At 35.9% G+C, this 23060-nt stretch overlaps 1 protein-coding gene across 5 annotated transcripts in view; it reads left to right on the top strand.

Moving 5' to 3' along the window:
• Positions 1-21652, top strand: part of STK31 (serine/threonine kinase 31) — an 85321-nt gene extending 63669 nt beyond the window's left edge. For all 5 annotated transcript variants that reach the window (XM_077775441.1, XM_077775442.1, XM_077775438.1 and 2 more), the window contains 2 exons: positions 11498-11566; positions 21280-21652. In XM_077775441.1, the coding sequence (XP_077631567.1) occupies positions 11498-11566; positions 21280-21507 (297 nt within the window). In that variant the 3' untranslated portion in view covers positions 21508-21652. The remainder of the gene's footprint in view (positions 1-11497; positions 11567-21279) is intronic.
• Positions 21653-23060: the final 1408 nt, after the last annotated feature.

Here is a 23060-nt window from a genome sequence, read left to right as displayed (position 1 = left end):
CTTCCCAGTAGCACCAGGACTCCGTGCTCTTGCCAGTGGACAATCAGGCACCTCCTTTGTCTCTGGCTTCCACCCACTCCCTACTTTTACACTGTCCGTGTCCGTGTCGTCAGCCTGCCAGGTGGCACCTGCCTCCCAAATTTTATCTCAGATGAGACTGTGTTTCCAAACCCCTCACTTCTGAATGTCCTGCAGCTTGGACCTGCATGGACCCTCTTGGGGAGGTCTCACCAAGCAATAGCCAGTTTCTGCTTGCCCTCGGGAATGTTCCTGTGATCGTGTTGCTGCAGATGCTAAGAGGTTGTGGCTAGGTGCTGCCTTGCCCCAAAATAAGTTTGTGCAATTTCATAGTGGCAGAGGTTCAGGGATTATGGTAAATCACAACACACAACCAGGTTTCACCACACCATGGTGTCTTTGTTCCAGTACCAGCAGTTGTGTGTTTTCTGGGGTCCACTGGGACCTTTGCCTATGGTGAGGCCATTTGGCCTTTACCAAACGCCCTCCTAGCAAGGAAACTGCTTCTCCCTGTGTGGCCCGCAGACCCTTCAGACCTCGCTGCCAGCTGCTGGGGATTCGTCCTTCCCACCAGAGTGCCAGGAATTTCCATCACTGCTCTCCCTTTTTACACAGTCTTAATGGTATTGAAACCCTTTCCTTTCTCCCTTCTCGCTTTCATGCTCAGTCGCTTTTAGGTGTTTCCACTCTTTCTCTTTCTCTCCAACTATTTTCAGGGGGAGTGCTTTTCCTGTACTTTTCCCTCTTTCTCTGTCCTCTTTTCACAAATACAGCTCCTACCCTCCACGTCGTCTCTCTCCCCCCAGTTCATCTCTCTGTGCTGTGTACCTACCAAGTTCTGTGGCTCAAGTTATGCAGATCATTGTGTTAATCCACAAATGAATCTTCTAGGTGTGCAGAATGGTTTGATGGTGATCTAGCTGCAGTTAAGGGGGCAAGAGAAGCAGAGAACTTTCATGTTATCTTATCGTTTGTTTTAAGAACTTCCTTTCACCATTCCTTAAAGATAAGTCTGCCAATGACAGATTCTTAATTTTTCTTCATTGGAGAGCATCTTGATTTCACCTTTATTTCTGAAGAATACTTTTTACTGTGTATAGAATTCTGGGTTTATATTTCTTTTAGCACTTGAAGAATGTTGTGCCTCCTTCTTTGAGCCTTCATGGTGTCTCATGAGAAGTGCACTATCATTTGAAACCTTATTCATCTCTAGATAATGTGATGTTTTTATCTAGTTGCTTTCACCATTTTTTCTTTTTTAAAAATTTTAAATGTTTATTTTTGAGAGAGAGAGTGAGAGACTGTGAGCTCAGGAGGGCCAGAGAGAGAGGGAGACACAGAATCCAAAACAGGGTATAGGCTTTCAGCTGTTAGCACAGAGCCCAACACAGGGCTGGAACCCACGAACTGTGAGATCATGACCTGAGCCGAAGTCGGATGCTGAATCGACTGAGCCACCCAGGTGCCCCACCATTTTTCTTTGTCTTTAGTTTTTTGCAGTTTGATTATGATGTGTCTTGACACAAACTTATTTGGGATTTCTGTCTTTGAGTCTTGCTCATTTTCCAATTTCTAGGTTTATGTTTTGCCCCAAATTAGTGAAATTTGGTTCAGCATTTATGTATTCACATATTTCGTTGGGCCTACACTCTGTCTCCTTTTTTTATGAAACTCTGATGACACAAATTTTGGATCTCTTTGTTATTGTCCCAATCCTGAAGCTCTGTCCATTTTTTTTTCAAATTCAGTATTTTGGGTTTTTTTTTCCTTTAACTTGTTTCTTTTATTGTATTCATTATGCTGTTGAGCCAATCCAATGACTTAAAAAATTTTTTTTTTCTGTTCTTTTTCACTTCTAACATTTCCTTTTGGTTTTCTCTATACCTTCTGTTTCTTCTTTGCTGAAGCTTTCTGTTATTTTATTTATTCCGTTTATGTCTATAATTGATCTGTAAACATTGTTATGATGACTTTTAAAATCTTTGTCAGAAAGGGGCACCTGGATAGCTCATTCAGTTGAGCATCTGACTTTGGCTCAGGTCATGATCTCGCGGTTTATGAGTTTGAGCTCCACATTGGGTTCTGTGCCGACAGCTCAGAGCCTGGACCCTGCTTCAGATTTTGTGTCTCCCTCTCTGCCCCTCATCCACTCACACTCTGTCTCTGTCTCTCAAAAAGTAAATAAACATTGAAAATAATTTTTAAAAATCTTTGTCAGATAATCCCTACATATGTATCATCTTGGTATCTGTTGATTTTCTCTTACTCAGGTTAAGATTTTTTTGGTTCTTAGTTTGATGTGTGATTTTTCATATCTTCAACATTTTTGGTATTATATTCTTAGACTCTGCATTCTGTTGAATCATTTTTGCAGACAGGCACCGTTAGGTGTAGTGTGCAGTTTCAGATACTGTTAGGTATTCATCTCCCCACTGGCCTCTGCTGATACCACTCCAGCAAAAGCAGAATGTTCACTTGCAGTGAGTCCTTGCGTCTTATCACTGCTGATGGGTTGGGTATGGAAATGCATCTCTATTGAGTCCTGTTGACACGGGGGAGCAGGAGCTAGACTGAAATTACTGCTTTACCACCACCACCTTATTCTACCTCCTTGTGCCTTGTTGCTGCCTGCTAAGTGTAGATGTCACAGTTACCACTGGGTCCTGCTGACACTTGGGGAGTGGGGAAGGAAAAATATAGAGCTCACTAACACTGCCTCACGTTGCTTGTTTCACTTTGTTGCTGCTGAGTGGGAGTGGAAGTTAGCTTCCCTGCTGGGTCCTACTGACAGAGTGCCACCTAGAGCAGCCTCACACAGCCTTGTTCTGCTTCTTCATTGATGAGGTTGGAAGTTCAGCTTCCCACTCAGCCCCACTGATACTGTGGATGAGATGGGGTCAGTTTTTCTTTTCGTATTTGTCTAGAATATTACCAAAAAGTTTTTTTCTACTGTAGAGTTAGACCACAGTTCTTTGGCTAGAGGGAAAAGGCTTTTCTAGGGGCATTTTTTGATCTGTGGCTTTCGGTGTTTTTGAGTTGTAGGTTTCTCTGGCATCAGGGATATAGGAGGAAAACCCAGGACATTTACTATTGTGTCATCCCTCAAGTCTCAAGGTCCTTAGCCACTTCACCTTCTCTTTCCACTTTTCACAGTCTTCCTATGTTTTTGTATGGTGTGATATTCATATTTTCTTTTTAAAAACTTTTTTTTAACATTTATTCATCATTGAGAGACAGAGCGTGAGTGGGGAGGGACAGAGAGAGAGGGAGACAGAATTGAAAGCAGGTTCTGGGCTCTGAGCGGTCAGCACAGAACCCAAGGCAGGGCTCGAACTCAGGAACTGCGAGATCATGACCTGAGCTAAAGTCAGATGAGGTGCCCCAGATTTTCTAAGACTGATGCTGAATAGGTCTACTCCATTTTGGCTGGAATCTTTTGGAAGCTGAATGCTTTTGTAGAATGTCACTCCCATGTCAGTTTAACTTCTTTTGTGTCCTTAGCTCTTTCTTTTAGTCCTTTTATCTGCCCACAGCCAGGTCATTCTCCTATTTCCCTCAGAGATTACTTGAAACCTTTTACCATTTTCCTCAAGTCCCTGCCTGAAATCATACCATCATTCTTTACAGTAGACCTGCCTTTTGTTTTCTTAAAAAAAAAAAAAGATTATATATGCTTTCTATCCAGTTTCAGTGCTTCTGTTTACAAACTAATCATCTCTTTACCAAGTCTTCTGTTAGTCCATTCTTAGAGAATTACAGTGCTCCTTCTTCAGTGTAAGCCATCCACATGGCCTTGACCCCATTCTATCTTATGCTATTCTGTTACATCACTTTTACCTCTGTTTTATCTTGGTTGTGTCCTCAGTGTATTTCTTTTTATTGTGCACCTCTCCTTCAGCCTAAAAGTATGGTTAAGTCTGGTGTATCAAAAAAATAAACTGGGTACCTGGGTGGCTCAGGCAGTTAAGCATTGGACTTTGGCTCAGGTCATGATCTTGCAGTTTGTGAGTTCTGCAGTTTATGAGTTCTCTCTGTGCTGACAGTTTAGGGCCTGGAGCCTGCTTCAGATTCTGTGCCTCCCTCTCTCTCTGCCCATCCCCTGCTCATTCTCTCTCTGTCTCTGTCTCTCTCTCTCTCTCTCAAAAATAAACATTAAAAATTTTCAAAACAAAAAATCCACAGTAATTTCTTCTTTTTTTTTTTTTTAATGTTTTANCTGAAACAGGCTCCAGGCTCTGAACTGGCAGTCAGCACAGAACCCGACGTGGGGCTCGAACCCACAAACCGCGAGATCGTGACCTGAGCAAAAGTCGGACGCTTAACTGACTAAGCCACCCAGGCGCCCCTTTCTTTTTTTTTTTTAATGTTTATTTTGAGAGAGAGACAGAACACAATCAGGGGAGTGGCAGAGAAAGAGGGAGACACAGAATATGAAGCAGGCTCNTTGTTGAGAGCGCTAGCAGGCTCTAGGTTTTGAGCTGTCAGTACAAAGCCCAACGTGGGGCTTGAACTCCCAAACGGTGAGATCATATGACCTGAGAGGAAGATGACCACTTAACTAACTGAGCCACCCAGGCACCCCCACAGTAGTTTCTTTACTCATTGTTTTCCATGGCACATCTTCTAAGTTCTTTTTATGTTTGTGACTGGGCCTTTGTTTTTTACTCTTCTTTAATGCCTGATAAGTGTTAGTGTCCCCACCAGTTTTGTTTACATTCTACTAAAATTTTCACTGTATAGCCTTTCCTTGTTTTTTTTTTTTCCCTCTCATAGTATCTGGTACCATTTATTTGTTAGTAGCTCTCACATTTGTGACAGTAACCCAGTCCTCTTGCCGAGTTTCCAGTGATGTGTACATTCCTGCTACCTAACTTCACCTTAATTTAATAGATACCTTATGTTGTTCCAGAAAGGACACAAGGCAATTAATTCACAGAAGTACTTTAAAATAGAACAAGACATGATGAATTGAAAGTAGATAAGAAGGAAAAAGAGGGTGTGAACATAAAGTCAAATCATGAATGAGAGTAGTACCAAATGTCCACCACAGAAACCTGTTTAGTACTGATAAAACACAGTTCATGTGTTGCCCTTCTTTCCTTATAGCAGACACTGCAAAATGATCATGGTCATGTTCGTTGAGCTCAGATACGGCCTCAAAGTAGCACCACAGTGCTGATTGAAGAACAGTACTGATTGAAAGAATAGTACTGATTGAAAAACAAGCCTATTTCCTATCCTTGATGAATACATTTTCGATAGATAAGCCACTAGGATAGCTCTAACCTTTCTTCTAGCACTTATAAGAAAGAAAATCTAGTCTGTCAAACCATTATCCCTAAGATCAAAGCAGGCCAGTTAGGACAAGCACAACTATTAATTTTTGTTTTGTTGTGGAAAATCTTACACAAAAACAAAGAATAAATAATGAAACCCTTTATAGTTTTCAACCAGATTCACCTGTTGTTAACATTTAATTACCAAACTATTCTTAGCGTTTAGATTAGAGGTCCTCAGAAAGATAGTGTTTCACATTGCTAACCCTATGTCCCAAGTTACCTGAAATTTAAAAAACAAAATAGGTAACACTTATTGAGTGTTTTCTATGTATCAGTTACTTTCCAACTATTTATCCAACTTAATTCTTGCTGTGGCCTTATGTAGCAGACTGTGGGTCTGGAGTTTCCTCTTGTCCAGCAAGAGAGTGGACACAGGATTGAAATGCAAGAGAGGCTAATGTCTGAGAGGAGACAAGAGTCCCAAGTAAGGGTCCTTGCTCCGTTTTTTTACTAGATTCAGAAGTGTTAACAAGTATGATGGAGGTGCACAAAAAGTGAAATCGTGAACATTAACTCATAGGTTTGAGGGAAAGGGGGTTTTGAAGATACGTGGTGTTAGGGTTTAGATCAATACAAAACGAAGTCCTGGTGCCAGGCGGATGGTTGTTTGGCAGGCATGAGGCACCATGTCTGTTTATCTTAGCTAGCCTATGGGAAAATATAGAGCATGCTCCCTCAGAGTCAGTAAGGCACTTCTCTTTTGCTAATTAGCTCCACTCTGGGCAGCTTCACCCTGCAGCAGTCTATAGCCCTGTTTACCTGTTTACCTATTTTGGTCCTTCCTTCCTGTGAAAGTAGCTTTCTGCTGTTGTACTAAATTGGAGGGCACTTCTGCCTTGAAAACCTAATCTTTACCTAATTTTAGATGTTTTCATCCTTAGATTTCCTATTCCTGTACCTTTATAGGCCTTTACTGGGGGCCTTTGCCCTATTTATGTAATCTTATTTATCTAATCTTGGATGCGTACATCCTCTGGCTTTCTATTTCTTCATGTCTTGTTAACCTTTTGGAGCAAGCTGAGGGAATTCCTAAGCTTATTCCCCACAGCCTTATAAGTGAGGAAACTGAGGCAAAGAGAAATTAGATGATTTGTCTAGTATCCCATGGCTGCAAAGAAGTGGAACCAAGATTCAAACCCAGTCAGTCTGGCTCCAGAATGTGCACTCTTTACCACTATCCCAGCTTTCCCCCAAACAGTCTTTTCTAGTCATTTGAGCCAACAACTTGTATTCTTTGATTCTTCCATCTCCCTCATCTTGCCTTCTAGTTAATCATGCTGGCATTTTTACCTGTTATGAATTCTCAGATTTTTCTAATTATCTCTTAACTCAGTATGCTAGTACAGGCTAATAAGTAAGAGGCTAATTATCTTGTTGGTAAGAGGCTTGTTAGAAGAAAAGTCTTTGTTAAATAACAAAAAGTCAGCTGAATAAATTTTTAAGATCTAATTAGCTTTATTAATCGATTCATGGGTCTGGTAGTGTCCCATCTAATAAGTAGAAAGGAGCTCCAAAGGACTATAGAAAAGGAAATGTTTTTAAAGGTAAAGGGGAAGTAGAATAAAAGAAATTATTTGCAAACAATCCATTGTTTTAGGCAAGATCGTTCTTCTAAGGGGAATAAAGGGGACTTGTCAGTAAATTTCCTAAGTGCTGACCTGGAAATTCCCATGGTGATTGGTTGGAGGTTACAATCCAGGGGGAAGTAATAAGTCTTGGTTTACTGACTTGGGACCTTAACCTGAGCAGTACCATTTTTGGGCCTATAGTTTTCTTTTTAATAACTTCTTATAATCTGCAATTTGTTTTGCTTTGATGCAGGATAGGATGTAATTTCGAGGACTCTGTTAGGGTTCAGTCAGGAAAACAGAACCCACACTTAACATATTTCACTTCTAAAGGGTTTTAATATAGGAATTTAAAGCTTTTGTTGGAAATTGTAGGGTAACAAAGATAAGGGAAGTAGTAATCTATTTCATTGTGTAGCACTTGAAGCAGATGGTTCTTAAGAGTTTGTCTGGAAGCTGCTGGGAATCTCAGGAATCAGTAAGAAAATCTTAACCTGCCATTTCATTTTGTTTTATGTATGTTTTAACTTTCTTTGAGATTTTCTTCTTGGCTCATGGATTATTTAGTAGTGATGTTTAGTTTCCATGTGCTTAGAGGTTTTCTTACTGTATTTCTCTATTTCTGCTTTTGTTTAATCATGGCCAAAGTGTGTAATACATGTGATATCATACTTGAACATTGGTTGAGGTTTGTTTTATTGCTAGGATATGGTCTGTGTTTGTGAATTTTTCATGAGATCTTGAAGAAAAATATGTATTCTGTTATTTGGTTGAATTTATTATATTTATATATATACTATAATATATAAATATAATATAATTTATTATATTATAATGTAAATTAGATTTGTTGATTAATCACGTTCTTCGTATCTTTTTATCCTTACTGTTTTTCTGTCTAGTAGTTTCATTAGTTATTGAGAGAGGGCTGCTGAAGCCTGCAACTCTGATTTGAATTCGTGTATTTGTCCTTTCAGCTTTACCATTTTTGCTTCCTGTGTCTTAAGAGCTTATTGTTTGGTGTGTACATGTTAGGATTGTCATGTCTTTCTGGTGTATTGATCCTTTAGTAATTATGTAATATCCTTCTGATTTTTCTTTGCTCTAATATCTACTTTGTCTTAGAATTAATATGGCCATGTCTGTGTGTTTAAAAACTAATTTTGCCAGCTGTTTTTTTTCTGCCATCCATTTATTTTAAAACTATGTTGAATTTGAAGTCAATTTCTTGTAAATATGGTTGTACATATTATGGCATTGTGTTTTATATTTGTTCTGCTAAGTCTTTGCTTTTTAATTGAGGTAGTAGATACTTATGGTGGTTTAAGACATAGTTTTAAAACATGGCAATTTTCTAGTTAACACTAGGAAATTTTATTATTATTTTTTATTGAAATATAATTGACTTACAATATTATATTAGTTTAGGGTGCACAGTATGATGATTCGGCATTTATATACATATACGTTATGAAGTGAATCTAGTTACCGTTGTCACCATATAAAGTTGCTGCATTATTACTAACTATATTCCCTATGCTTTTCATTGTATCCCAATATCTTGTTTATTTTATAACTGAAAATTTATGTCTTTTAATCCCTTTCTCCTTTTTGCCCATCTCCCCTAACTTCCACCCCTTTAGCAATCACCAGATTATTCTCTGTATCTGTGAGTCTGTTTTGTTTGTTTGTTGTTTAGATTCCACACTGAAGTGAAGTCATACGGTATTTGCCTTTCTCTGTTTGACTTTCCTTTAGTATAATACTCTCTAGGTCCATTTATGTTGTTGTAACACTTAAGGTAATTATTGATTTTTTGAGAGGTAAGTCTGTCATTTTTTTTTTTCTTCTGTTTGTTATTCATTGATTTTTCTTGCCTTCCTTTGGGTTACTTGAATATTTTTAAAGAGTTGACCTTAATTTACTTACGGTGTTTCTGAGTGTATTGCCTTCTATAGTTTTCTTAGTTCTTGGTATGGATGTTATATGTATGTGCTTATCGTGTTCTACTGGTATCAGTGTTTCAGCACTTTGAGTGAAGTGTAGAAGCCTTTTGTCTAGGTTCCTTTACCCTACCTACTTTTAACTATCATTGTCTTGAGTGTGAGATAGTGTGATAACTTTTGTTTTAGTCACTGTATATGATTTAGGAAACATGATGAGAAGGATATTCTTTGGCATTCCCTCATATTTCTGTTCTTTCTATTGTTATTCCTTTCTGGTGCCCCAATATTCTTTTTTCTTTTAAATGTTTATTCATTGAGAGAGAGAGACAGAGAGAGAGAGAGAGAATATATCCCAAGCAGGCTCTGCATTGCAGAGTGTAATGCAGGGCTCAGTTCCATGAACTGTGAGATCATGACCTGAGCCAAAACCACAAGTTGGATGCTCATCTGACTAAGCCACCCAGGTGCTGCACCCCATACGCTTTTCAAAATTCGTTTCCTTTTTGGTACTTCCAAGAGTACCAAAAGTACTTCCTTTAGCCAGTCTTTAAGAGTATGTCTTCTGGTGACATACTCTTTTAGTTTTCCTTTGTCAGAGAACATTTTGATTTCACCTATTTTTTTTCCTGATGGATAGTTTTGCTGGATATATAATTTGTGGTTGAAACTTCTTTTATCAGGTGAAAAGTTTTGTGCCACTTCCTTCTTGTTTCACATAAGAAATCTCTGTTATTCAAATTGATATTTCTCAGGTAATGTTTTTCTTTGGTTGCTTTCCAGGTTTTTTTGTTTTGTTTTTAGTTTTCAGAACTTTCATTAATGGAGTTTATCCTGTTTGAGTCACTTTCTCTTTCTTTCTTTCTTTCTTTCTTTCTTTTTTTTTTTTTTTAGAGTGGGGGTCTTAAGACTCTGTCACTCTCACTCCCCCAGTTTCAGAGTCTGTAATCAGTTTGTTTTCCTCTTTTGACCTTTCAGAGATCTCCTTTGGTTGTTATATTATGTGTGACATAGTTTTACTTAATGGTGAGGAGCAGGAATAAACCAGAAGTCCTTTTGCTCATTTTAAAAAGATATTTATTTATTTTTGAGAGAGAGAGAAAGAGAGAGAGGGGGGAGGGAAACAAACAAGTGAGGGAGGGGCAGAGGGACAGGAGGACAGAGGATCCATGCTTACAGCAGTGAGTCCAGTTGGGACCCTAACCCCTGAACCATGAGATCATGACCTCAAAGTTGGATGGTTAACTGACAGAGCCACATAGGCACCCTGTCTTTTTGCTCATTTTTAAATTACACTGTTTGGTACTTATTTGGGTATGGATTTAAATAAACTTTATAAAAATAATTTATGATATTTATGAGATGATTAAAAATTTGAAAACTAGGGGTGCCTGGCTGGCTCATTGGGTGGAACATGCAACTCTTGAATTGGGTTGTTAAGTTTCAGCCCCATATTGGGTGTAGAGATTACTCAAAAATAAAATCTTAAAAAAAATGGAAAATGATATTTTAAATAGGCATATCTAGTTTCATTGTGCTTTACTTTATTGCATTTTGCAGATGCTGGATTTTTTTTACAGATTGAAAGTTTGTAGCAGTCTTGTGTCAAGCAAGTTTGTTGGTGCCATTTTTCCAACAGCATTTGCCCACGTAGTGTCTGTGTCACATTTTGGTAATTCCTGTAATATTTCAGGCTTTTTGATTATTATTAAATTTATTATGGGGATCTGTGATCAGTGATTATGACTTACTGAAGCTTAGATGATGGTTAGCATTTGCTACCAGTAAGATATTTTTTAATTAAGAGAGGTATATATTGGGTTTTTTTAGGCATAATGGTATCATACACTTAATAAACTACACTATGATATAAATGTAACTTTTATATGTACTGGGAAACCAAAAGATTCATTTGACTTGCTTAATTGTGTTATTTGTTTTAATGCAGTGGTCTAGATCCAAACCCATAATATCTCTGAGGTATGCCTGTATTAATGAATTACTAAAAAACATTTACTGTTTTAATATGATAATATTGTGTGAAAATAAAAGATTTTGTCTTTTAGAAATATGTACTAAAATATTTACAGATAAAATTATAAGATACTAAAAAATAATATATATGGATTTCTGCATAGGACAGGAGTGATCATTGGTTGATGATTGTTGAAGCTGGGTGATGAATATATAGGATTCAGAATTCTTTGTGTATGAAAGAATTCTCCATATTTAAGAGTTTTAAAAGTTTAACACATTTCTTGATTTATGTAAGTTAAGTATTAGGGAGGAAAAACATGCTCACTTTATTTTCTTTGTACTTAATGTATACAACCAACATGATATAAGCTGCTGAGTTTTAATATATTTATTCAAAAGGTAAGGAAGTATTGAAATTGCTTGTAGTGTATTGATCAAATCTGATTGATACTTGAGGAAACCCAGGAACTGTTCAGTTATCTGTAAACAAGTAATTATTAACATGAAAGTGTTTTTATCCATTAAGAGCTAATATGTATTCATTGAGCCCTTCTCTTTTCTCCAAAATCTGAAGAGGTCCAGATTTGACTGTGCTGTAAGGATTGGTATTTTGTTACATTGAGAATTTATTTGTTCTCATTTTCTTTAATAGCTTTCTGTTCAAAATCAGAAATTTGAGACAAATGAAGATGGAATCCCAAAAGTGGATCAGTTTCATTTGGTATGTGACCTTTTTGTCATTTACTGGTTGGAAACATATGCTGTAGGTATAGCAGTAATGTAAATATAAATATTTGAAAATGTCCTCTACTTTTTGTTAAGAATGCAAAACGGCATTCATAGTAGAGAAATATTGAAAAATTTCAAATGCCTTACACCACTGCCAGAGAATTACTGCTAGAGAATACTACTGGATTGTCCATTTTCCACGCAGATTATATAAATAATATCAGTAATAATTAAAAATAGTCTTTGCTGTATCTTTCAAGATTGTATTATATTAAAATTAATGTTTTACTGCTTTTTACAATTATCTAGCTTTATCTTTTCTTTGTCATGTATCTGTCATTCATCTTGGTTTGTCATTTATGCTGTATGCAGCCAACGTATTTTGAGTATCTCTACCCTAGGAATTGAACTGGATGCTAGATTACCAGTATTGCCGCATTGAATAAATGGATAATTTAGAAATGTGAACAGGTAAACAACCAAGATCTCTAAGTAGGGTACTAAAAAAGTACTTTGGAGGAAGTTAATTTTTAATTCTTCAGAGAAAGGGGGAGGGAAGGGGTAGGTAGAAAATGCCACCAAGTGGTTTGACAAGAATCTTCAGTATTGAATTAGGAGTTCATAAGAGGTAAAATGAGACGATGGTAGTCTAGGTAAAGATAATAACCTGCATTAAGACATGAAAATATTAAATTCTTTTGAAATGAAATAGTCCAGTATGACTAGATATTAAGCACTTATAAATATGGCAGTAAATGAGTTTATGGAGGTCAAATAATCAAGCTCTAAAAGTTCCCATGCCATTTAAAAAAAAATTTAGAGCACAAAATTTATTTAAGAGAGAAAGAGAGCAAACAGAAGAGAGGGTGAGAAGAGAGGGAGAGAGAGGATCCCAAGCAATCTCCATGCTGTCAGTGCAGAGCCTGACATGGGGCTCAAATTCATGAGCTGTGAGATCATGACCAGAGCTGAAAAAATCAAGAGTTGGACGTTCAGCTGACTGAGCCACCCATGAACCCTTCTCATGCCATTAAAAATATGTATTTATTTTAAAATATTTTATACAACTATTTTTATGACTTTATTTTTTTTTTAAGAGCAGTTTTAGGTTCACAGCAAAATTGAGAGGAAGATACATAGATTTCCCATATACCCCCTACTCCCACAAATGCATGGTCTGTCCATTAACATCCCCCACCAGAGTGGTCCATTTGAATAACCTACATTGACAAACCATTATCACCTAAAGTCTGTAGTTTACGTTAGGGTTCCCTCTGGCATTGCATATCCCTTTGGGTTTGGACAAGTGTATAATGACACGTATTCACCATTATATTATCCTATAAAATATTACCATGCCCTAAAAATCCTCTGTGTTCTGCCTGCTTATCTCTGCCTGCTCTAAGCCCCTGCTACCATTGACCTTTTTACTCTCTCCATGGTTTTGTTTTTTAAAAAAATGTTACATACCTGGAATCACACAGTATAGAGCCTTTTCAGATTGGCTTTTTCCCCCTTAGGAATATGCATTTAAGGTTCTTCTAGGTCTTCTCATGGCTTAATAGCTCATTTATTTTTAGTGCTGAGTGATATTCCATTTTCTGAATGTACCATAGTTTATTTACCTGTTTAACTACTGAAGGTCATTTGGGTTGTGTGTAGGTTTTGGCAGTTATGAATAAATATCCACGTGCAGGTTTTTGTGTGAACATAAATTTTCATTCCCTATAGTCAGTACCAAGGAACACAGTTGTTGGACTGCATGGTAAGAGAATGTTTAGTTTTGTTAGAAAGTACCAAACTGTTTTCCAAGGTGGCTGTACCATTTTGCATTATCATTCCTGTTGCTCCACATCCGTGCTAGCATTTGGTATTGTCAGTATTCTAGGTATATAGTGGTATCTTGTTTTTATTTTACATTTACCTGAGACATGGTGTGGAACATTTTTTCATATGCTGATTTGCCATCTGTATATATCTTCTTTGGTGAGATGTCTGGCAAGGTCTTTGGCGTATTTTTAAGTCATGTTGTTTTCTTATTTTTGAGTGTTAAGAATTCTTTGTATATTTTGAAAAACAGTTCTTTACCTGAAATGTCTTTTGCAAATATTGTCTCACAATCTGTGGCTTATCTTTTAATTTTCTTGACAGTGTCTTTTGTAGAGCAGAAATTTTTAGTTTTAACAAAGTCCAGTTTATCAGTTTTTTCTTTCATGGCATTTGGCCTTGTATATAGAAAGTCATCACCAAACCCAACTTCATATAGGTTTTCTGCTATGTTATCTATTGTGAATTTTTTAGTTTTGCGTTTCACATTTGGATCTGTGATCTGTTTTGGGTTAATTTTTGTGAAGAGGAAAAGGTCTGTGTCTTGATGTATGTGGATGTCTAGTTTCATCGCCATTTGTTGAAAAGCCTATCTTCATTGTATTGCCTTTTCCCTTTTGTCAGAGATTAGTTGACTATAATTAACAGGTTCTGTTTTTATCCATTAATCTATTTGTTTATTCTTTAGCTAATACCACAAAGTCATCTTGATTAGTATAGCTTTATAGTAAGTCTTGAAGTTGCTAATGTCAGTCCTCCTACTTTGTTCTTCAGTTTTGTGTTGGCTATTCTGGGTCTTAACTGCCTCTCCATATAAGCTTCAGAATCAGTTTGTTCATATCCACAAAATAACTTTCTGCGAATTTGATTGAGATTGCATTGAATCTATAGATCAAGTTGGAGAGAATTGATACCTTGACAGTATTGAGTCTTCTTATCCATGAACTTGGAATATCTCTCCATTTATTTAGTTCTTTAATTTCTTTCTTCAGAGTTTTTCACTTTTCCTCATATAGATCTTAAACCTTTTTTGTTAGATTTATATGTAAATATTTTTTTTCTGTTGTGCTAATATAAATGGTATTGTGTTTTTAAATTCAAATTCCACTTGTTCATTGCTTTATATAGGAAAGTGACCTTTATATATTAACTTTATATGTGGCAGCCTTTCTATAATCACTTAATAGTTCCAGGAGTCTTTTTCTGGTGCTTTCAGATTTTCTAATATAGACAATTGTGTTATCTGTCTATGAACAAAAACAGGTTTATTTCTTCCTTTCAGATAACATGATCTCATGCCATTTTGACTGTGTGGACTGAAATGAAGGAACACATACAGTTTTATTTAACTCTGTAGTCCTTTAACTTATTTGGCCACAGAAATATTGCATTTTATAACATCTAATATCTCATGAAATTAGCTTTTAAAAAACACTCATTAGAAATGATCACTAAGGAGCTTTGCCACACTTCTTGGATAATAGTAAAAGTCACTGACGACAACTTTTAGGAGACTATGAAATATTTTATTACACTTACTGGCAGTAATATAGAAATGGATAACAAAGTTTATACTTTTTAAAAACCTATGATGCAAATTTCTTCCCATTAGAAAAATATCAGTACTGCTATGTTAGAGGTTACAGCTTCACCCAAAGTGAACACTTGAAACTCCTCTTTTAGGCTTAATATAAAAAGTACATTGCAACAAATTATCCTGAAATTTAATGATTTAGCGCAAACTTACTGTGTTATAGTTTATGAGTCAGGAATCTGGGCATGGCTTTTTTGGGTTCTCTGCTTCAGGGTCTTTCACAGGCTGCAGTCAAGTTATCTGCTAGGCCGACAGAAGAAGATCTGCTTATAAGCTCACATGATTGTTGATAGAATTCAGTTTCCCTCTAGTGGACCAGCAGTTGCCTTCAGTTCTTTGCCATATTCCCATCATGGCAGCTTGTTTCATCAAAGTGTATAAGCAGAGGAAGTAGTAGACAGAGTCTTTTAGCTAGACTGAAGTCATAGTTTTTCATAACCAACTCACTAGATCAATCCTACACCCAAGAGGAAGGGATTGTATAAGGACATGAATACCAAGAAGTAGAAATCATTGGGGAACATCTTAGAAGTTTATCAACCACAGGTTGTAATCTATTTGCTGTGTGCTAGGCACTCTGCTAGATGTATGCATAAAGAAGGTGAATAAATAGAAGTTTTTATTTAATGTGGGTAGCTACTTGTGGAGATCAAATTAGAAGAATACTTGGCTTGCGTAGTATTTGTTTGTGTGATCTGAGGCAAATGTTAGTGCTAATAATGAGGTTGTCTTTATCTATGTTTTCCAGTCACAGTAGTTATCAACCAAATGAGGGAACTGTAGTTTAGACCTTACAGGGGCCATATCACAAGTGGAGAGAAATCATGAAATTATGTAACTGACAGAGGTATTAGAGGATAATTAATTCACTAGTTCCCAACCCTCAGAAGAATTTCTTCAGTAATAGATCCAACAGAGGCCTTCAGCCTCTGCTTAAGTACTTTTAAGTTCAGAGAAATTCATTTTCTATTTGTACAGCTCTTCTGTTTATGCCGGGATAGATCTTAATATATCGTGTGTATGATAAAATATTCAAAAGTTACAAAAAGAAGCACATCTTTATCAATATGTGCTGCAGCTACCCACAAACACTATTGTTATTGCTAGTTTCTTATGAATCTTTCTAGAAAAGTGTATGTATGTATCTGTTTTCTTAAGAAATAGATTATTGTGGGGTGCCTCGGTGGCTCAGTCAGTTGAGTGTCTTGACTCTTGATTTCAGTCACAGTTTGTGAGTTTGAGCCCCGTGTTGGGAAGCCTCCTTGGGATTCTCTCTTTCCCTCTCTTTCTGCCCTTCCCTTGCTTGTGGTTGCTCCTTTCCTCTCAAAATAAGTAAACGTTAAAAAAATAAAAATAGATTATTGTTTCATTAGCTTTTTAAAAAATTATATTTGCTCTGTATGCTCAGTAAGGGCAGGGACTTTGTGTTATGCATCATTGTATTCTTAGTGTCAATAGCAGTGTTTGATATATAGTAAGACCTTACTAAATATATTTTGAATGAATGAATGAATCTTTACTATTGTGGTAAGTGTTCTTCATCTGCCATTTTTTGGACTCACTTTTTCCTCTGTTTCCCCTCTGTGTTTTTAATCTCTCTGGAATTCATTTTTTGTACATACTCAGTAAGGTTTAGTTGTATCTTTTTATATGTGGATAAATAATTGACCCAGCACCATTTATTCAATAGTCAGTCTATCCCTACTGATGAATGATGCCACTCAATGCTGTGCCAAATTTCCATGTACTCATGAATTCCGGGGCTCTGTTCTGTTCTTTGGCTTGTTTATTGATTCCTGTGCAGACACTATGCAGTTACATGTAACTAGTCAATTAATTATCCTCTGATACCTTTGTTAGTTACGCACTAACAGTTAAGAGTCTGTTTCTTGGCTTGTCTCTTTTTTTTGTGCTCATTTGTTTTGTTTCTTAAATTCCACATAGGGGTGAAATCATACGGTATTTGTTTTTCTCTAATTGACTTATTTCACTTAGCATTATATTCTCTAGGTCCATCCACATTGCTGCAAATGGCAGGATTTCATTCTTTTTTATGGCTGAATAATATTTGTGTGTGTATGTGTGTGTCTGTGTACTTACCACATTTTCTGTATCTATTGACCTATGGGTAGACACTTGGGCTGCTTCTATAATTTACACATTTTCTTCATTCATCTGTTGATGTATACTTAGGTTGTTTCTATATCTTGGCTATTACAAAACAATACTGCAGTGAACGTGGGGGTACATATATCTTTTTGGGTTAGTGTTTTTGTTTTCTTCCAATAAATACCCAGAAGTGGAATTTCTGGATCATATGGTAGTTTTATTTTAAATTTTTTGTGGAAGTTCATACTCTTTTCCACAGTGGCTGTACCAGCTTACCTTCCCAGCAATAATTTTTATTAAAATTTTTTTAACATTTATTTATTTTTGAGAGAGAGAGAGTGCGAGTGGGAGAGGGACAGAGAGAGAGGGAGACACAGAATCTGAAGCAGGCTCCAAACCCATAACTATGAGATCATGACCTGACCCGAAGGTAGACACTCAACAGACTGAAACACCCAGGCGTCCCCCACCCCAGAAATAATTTTTTAATGTCATGTTTTAGTTTCCTAAGTTTCTCAAATACATTTATATATATGTATTTTTTCTAATCAAGATCTTAGTAAGATCAACTTGTATTTGGTTAATATATCTATTAAATTTCTTGTGATCTGTAAAGTTCCCTCATACCTACATCCTTTTTTACATATCATTTATTTGGTGAAGAAACTTTAATTTCACATTTTGGAGTTGATTGATTATATCTGGTTGGTATTACTTCATATTTGCCCTTTCTCCAATTGAAATAAAATTTGTAGATATGGAGACATAATTAATTCAGATTCAGTTTTTACACCAAGTATGTATTATAGGTGATGCTTTCTACATCTGTTGTATCATGTGTGGGGTGTCATATGGTGTCTGGTGTCACAGTAAGATTGATCAGTGGGTTCAGGTGTTGTCAGCCTAATCCATGCGTTAATTCATTTTTCCATTTCCTGCTTAATAGTTTGATGATTTTTTATTTTATTGAAGAATGGTGATTTTTCAGTTCTGTTACTGCATCTATGTTTATTAATTGGAATCCTTCTCTAAAGATAAACTTTGCCTCAACACATATTTGGTTACCCTAAATTTTAGTTCATTCAGGGGAAGCAATTTTAACAAAAGTGTGTTAGTGTCTTTGTAGCCTCCAAAACGTATCAGTCAGATTTCAAAATTTTGTTTTTAATATTTTAAAATCTTAATGGATTTAAACATATTTTCATGTGTCTCAATTTAAAAAAGTCATTATTTTTGCTCAAATTGTCCCATTTTTTGGAGAACCTTATTTAAGATGCATCCTTTGACTTTTGTCACAGTTCTGTCTTTTAAAAATTGATTTTTTGCATGATACTGTATACCTAATTATCTTCTAAAATCCTTATCCAATAACTAGAATCAGTCAGTTTTCCAAGGAACCCTGAATCATTTTAGTTGGAAATTTGTAGACAAAGATACGGGTTTAAAGATTGCTCATTGTTATTGGGTCTTTTCAAAAGAAGATGTGTATTTTTTTAGAAAAATAAAAATGAGGGGCACCTGGCTCAGTTGGTTGAGTGTCCAACTTTGGCTTCAGGTCATGATCTCACAGTTTGTGAGTTCGAGCCCCACAGTGGGCTCTGAGCACAGAGCCTGCTTCAGATCCTCTGTCTCCTCTCTTTATGTCCTCCCCCTCCCAATACATAAACATTAAAAAAATTTGTTTAAAAAGAAAAGTAAAAATGAATACAGACATTGTGTAAGTATTTCAAGTCAAATTCAAGATTATAGACATTTTACTTAAATTTAAATATCCTCTTCCTTTTATACTAATGATCTTAATATCTATGATATAGCAGTTACATAATTGGCTTATCCTACAATAAATGTAATAATTTAATAATAACAATGATATTATTAGAAACACTTAATGTTCTTGAATATAGTTTTTAAAATTTTTTTTATGTCTTTATTTATTTTTTTTATTTTGAGAGACAGAGACAGAGAGTGAGCAGGGGAGGGGCAGAGAGAGAGGGAAACACAGAATCTGAAGCAGTTTCCAGGCTCTGAGCTGTCAGCACAGAGCCTGATGCGGGGCTCAAACCCACGGGCGGTGAGATCATGACCTGAGCCGAGGTCGGACGCTTAACAGACTGAGCCACCCAGGCGCCCCTTGAATATAATTTTTAACATTTCTTTGTAGGTTTTTCTATTTGACCTTAGGATAAATTTCATTAGAACTTTATCCCACTAAGATTCCACAGTCAAAATACATGTTTTAAAGTTACTTGAATTATTTTCAATGTGATTATATCATCAGATATATAGTTAATTTGTTTCATTTTGCTTTTGATTTTTTAAAATAATTTTTAATTTATTTTATTTTTGGAAGGGAGAGAGAGAACCAGTGGGGTATGGGCAAAGAGGGGGGACAGAGGATCTGAAGAGGGCTCTGTGCTGACATCAGAGAGTTGGATGCAGGGCTCAAACTCACAAACCAAACCATGAGATCTTGACCTGAGCGAATTTGGACACTTAACCAACTGAGCCACCCAGCCACTGGGTTTGAGTTTTAGAGACGGTTTTTCTACTTGTTCCTTAATTGTGTTTTAAGATTTTGTAAAATTTAGTAGTCTATGAGAGGGAAAAGCTTAAGGAAGAATTTTTTGTTTGTAATTACTTTTGGGAATTGAGTAATTAAATAATCTTTTCCAAGTACATATGGGATTTACTTTTTACTTTTAGATTTTTGATACATTTGGAATTATCCTTTTTTTGGTGTGAGGAATAGATCTGATCCTATCTTTTTCCATGGGATATCCCTTTGTCCCAGTGCTTTTTATTGAGAAAATCTCCTCCCTTCAAATCCCATTGTTTTGCATACTAAAATTTCATTTGTGCTGGAGTATATTTTTAGTTTCTCTATTTTGTTTCATTGTTGTTTTTTTTTTCATATTCCAGTGTCATATTCTTCTAATTAACAGATTTTTACCTTTTAACACTTGAGAGGGCTAATTTCTTCCTCACTGCTATCTTTTTATTAGAGCTTTCATGTCACTTTTTGCTTACTGTTTTTCTAAAAGATCTTTACCGTTAACTACATCTAGTTCTAAAAAAATGATTATATTTAAGTGTATAAATTAACTTAGGGAAAATTGACACATTTGTGATGAGAGTCTTTTTGTTCAAGAATATGATACGGCTTTCTACTTGTTTTAAATCTACTTTTGTGGTTTTCACAACTATGTGTTAATTTTTTTGCATTTAGATTTTGTAATTTTTAGTTGTTTATACCTACTGAAGGTGCTGTCTTTAAATGTTTTTAAAAACATATTGTGTAGAGTTCAGTGTGGGCATTGGTATTCATTAATTTAGCAGGTATTTACTGAATGTCTGCTATATCCCTGCCACTGTGCTAGGGGATGTGTTGGGGATGAAATGATAAACTAAAATTTCTTATCTTAAGGACCTTAGAGTCTAATGAGGACAGTAGCAATAAATAGGTGATTTTATTCAGTGTGAAATATGTTCTGTTAGGAGTCATTATAGAGAGGGAAAAAAAGTCACACCCACATGCTTTTGTCAGGTGGAAATAATGGAAGAGCACTATTATAGTGTTGTTTAAATGTGATAATACAAATAGCTTTGAAATAGTGGTACCTAATAAATTCTGGCTCCCATGATGATGATATAAAAATTGGAAAAGAATTGATAATAATGATAATGGTAGTGGTGGTAGAAAAGTTTCTAGAGGAGATCATGTCAAAGCTGAAACCAGAGTCATTTGACCAGTAAAGGAGATTACCCTTCCAGACAAAGGAGTTTCAGTGTAATATTTTCATAGTGTCAGACTCTAAGCAGAGCCCTAAAAAGAGGAAAAAGGAGTAGTCTTAAAGTGTTCTTTTTTGGAATTTCACTTTTTTTGCGAATCTCTCCTATTACAGTTTTTTCCTACAATTTAATGTCATTGTTTTATTATTGGAGTAATAATTCCTTTCCAGTAAAAGGTAGTTGAATTTTATAAAAATTGTAAAAACTCTAAATAGGATAAATTGATTTTAGCTCTGTATGTTGATTAAAGTATTTTCGGATGGATCCTCCTTCCTTACTAGAGGTTTGTCCTTTTGTTTTTATTTTATTTTATTTATTCTTTATTTTATTTTATATTACTTTTATTTTATTTTATTTATTTTGTTTTGTAACCTTTTTCTTTGCAGGATGATAATGTCAAATCCCTCCTCTGTAGCTTGATCTATTGTAGAAGTTCAATGACTGCTGAGCAAGTTTTGAATGCTGAATGTTTCTTGGTACCAAAGGGAAAATCACCTGCAAACCCAGAAAAAGATACTGAATATACCCAATATAAAGAGGAAGAAGAATTAAAGATGGAGAACTTGAATAAATATAAGGAAAAGACAAAAAATGGTGAAGCCAATTTTGATTAGTATTTTTTTGTTGTTGCAGATGTTCCTTTTGAAACTTTGTTTAGTTTGGTTAAATAAACAGAAAAATCTAGAAGTGTTCTGGAGCTAGTTGGGTTGTGTCTGGTATTCCAGTTGTGCAAAATAAAAGATGTTTGGCTGTGCAAAATATTGTATACTTTGAAATTTCATTTAACTGGAGTTGTTATGGAAAGATTTTTTTTGTCTGTAGCTATTTTTTGAAATTGCATAATTAGATTATGATACTTGTAATAGAAAAGTTTATTAGATTTTTGGACAAATCATATATAGATTTTCAGTTATATGAGCCAGCTGATGATGAAGGGTGATACATACAACAAATGATAATTGGTTTTGCACCCAGCTGTAGGGATATAAAGGTAATTACAACATTGTCCTTACACTTAGAAAGCACACAATCTATTGAGAAAGTCAGAGATGTAGATGAATCTTCATAATACAATGTAGAATATCCAGTGATAGCTCTGTACAGGGCTTTATGAGAGTGCACAGGAGGTATACTTATACTGTGAAGAGGGATGTCATGGAAGGCATTCTGGAAGAGGTGGTACCTGAGTGAAATGTAAAGAATGAGTGATAAAGTTGAGGGAGGGCTAAGAGTATCTTAATTGGCAGAGAAAGCATTATAAAAGCACTGAAGGGAGAAACAGTTTGTTGTGTTTAATAGTATAGGCAGGGAATAGTCCTATAGTCGGTGGGTGAAGGCTTTGTACAAAATAATAAAATACTCAGGCCTAATCATTTTATAGAAAATGTGGAGTCATTGAAGAATTTTAAATAGCTTTAGCTCCTTCAAAATCCATCTTCTACTTACTACCAAGATAAGAAGTAGGGAGGCTGTTAAAGTAGGTGAGAAATGATGAAAACAGTGTTTAGAGAAATAGAGATAGTGATGAAACACATGGGACAAATTTATGAAATAACTAGAAGACAGAGCAGTTGAACTTGGTGATTGAAGTGTATATGGCCTGAAGTAGTATGCTAGAGTGTCTAGTTGCCTATTTAAAACCCAGCCTTTCTTTCTTCATTACTAATAGATTCCAGTTTCATTTGGGATGGTAATGTATTTGCCTAAAAGACTACATTTATCACTTCCTACATTAGTTGACGCCTTTACAGAAGTTCTTGCTGTAAGAAGGAGCTGACTTAGCTAGGAGATGTGCCCTTTTGCCTTTACCACTTTTTTTTTTACTTTTTTTTTTTTTTTTCTAAGAGAGAGAGAGAGAGAGACAGCGTGAGCAGGGCAGGGTCAGAGAGAGAGGGAGTCACAGACTGAAACAGGATCCAGGCTCTGAGCTGACAGTCAACACAGAGCCCGACACGTGGCTCGAACCCACAAATCCGCAAGATCGTGACCTAAGTGAAAGTCAGACGCTTAACCGACTAAGCCACCTAGGCGCCCCGCCTTTACCACTTTTTTATTGCTTAGAAGTGTACCTGGTGGTTAGAATTTAGGCAGCCTCCTTAGATCATGAAGTGACTTTGAGGATGAAATCCTTACTGGGATGATGGAGCAGCAAGTTAGAAGGGGCTGA

This window comes from Crocuta crocuta, unplaced genomic scaffold (assembly GCF_008692635.1).
Source record: "Crocuta crocuta isolate KB4526 unplaced genomic scaffold, BGI_CrCroc_1.0 scaffold197, whole genome shotgun sequence".
NCBI classification, from domain to species: Eukaryota; Metazoa; Chordata; class Mammalia; order Carnivora; family Hyaenidae; genus Crocuta; species Crocuta crocuta.
The sequence above is the reverse complement of the archived record's forward strand: the minus strand, read 5'-3'. Positions and strand labels throughout refer to the sequence as shown.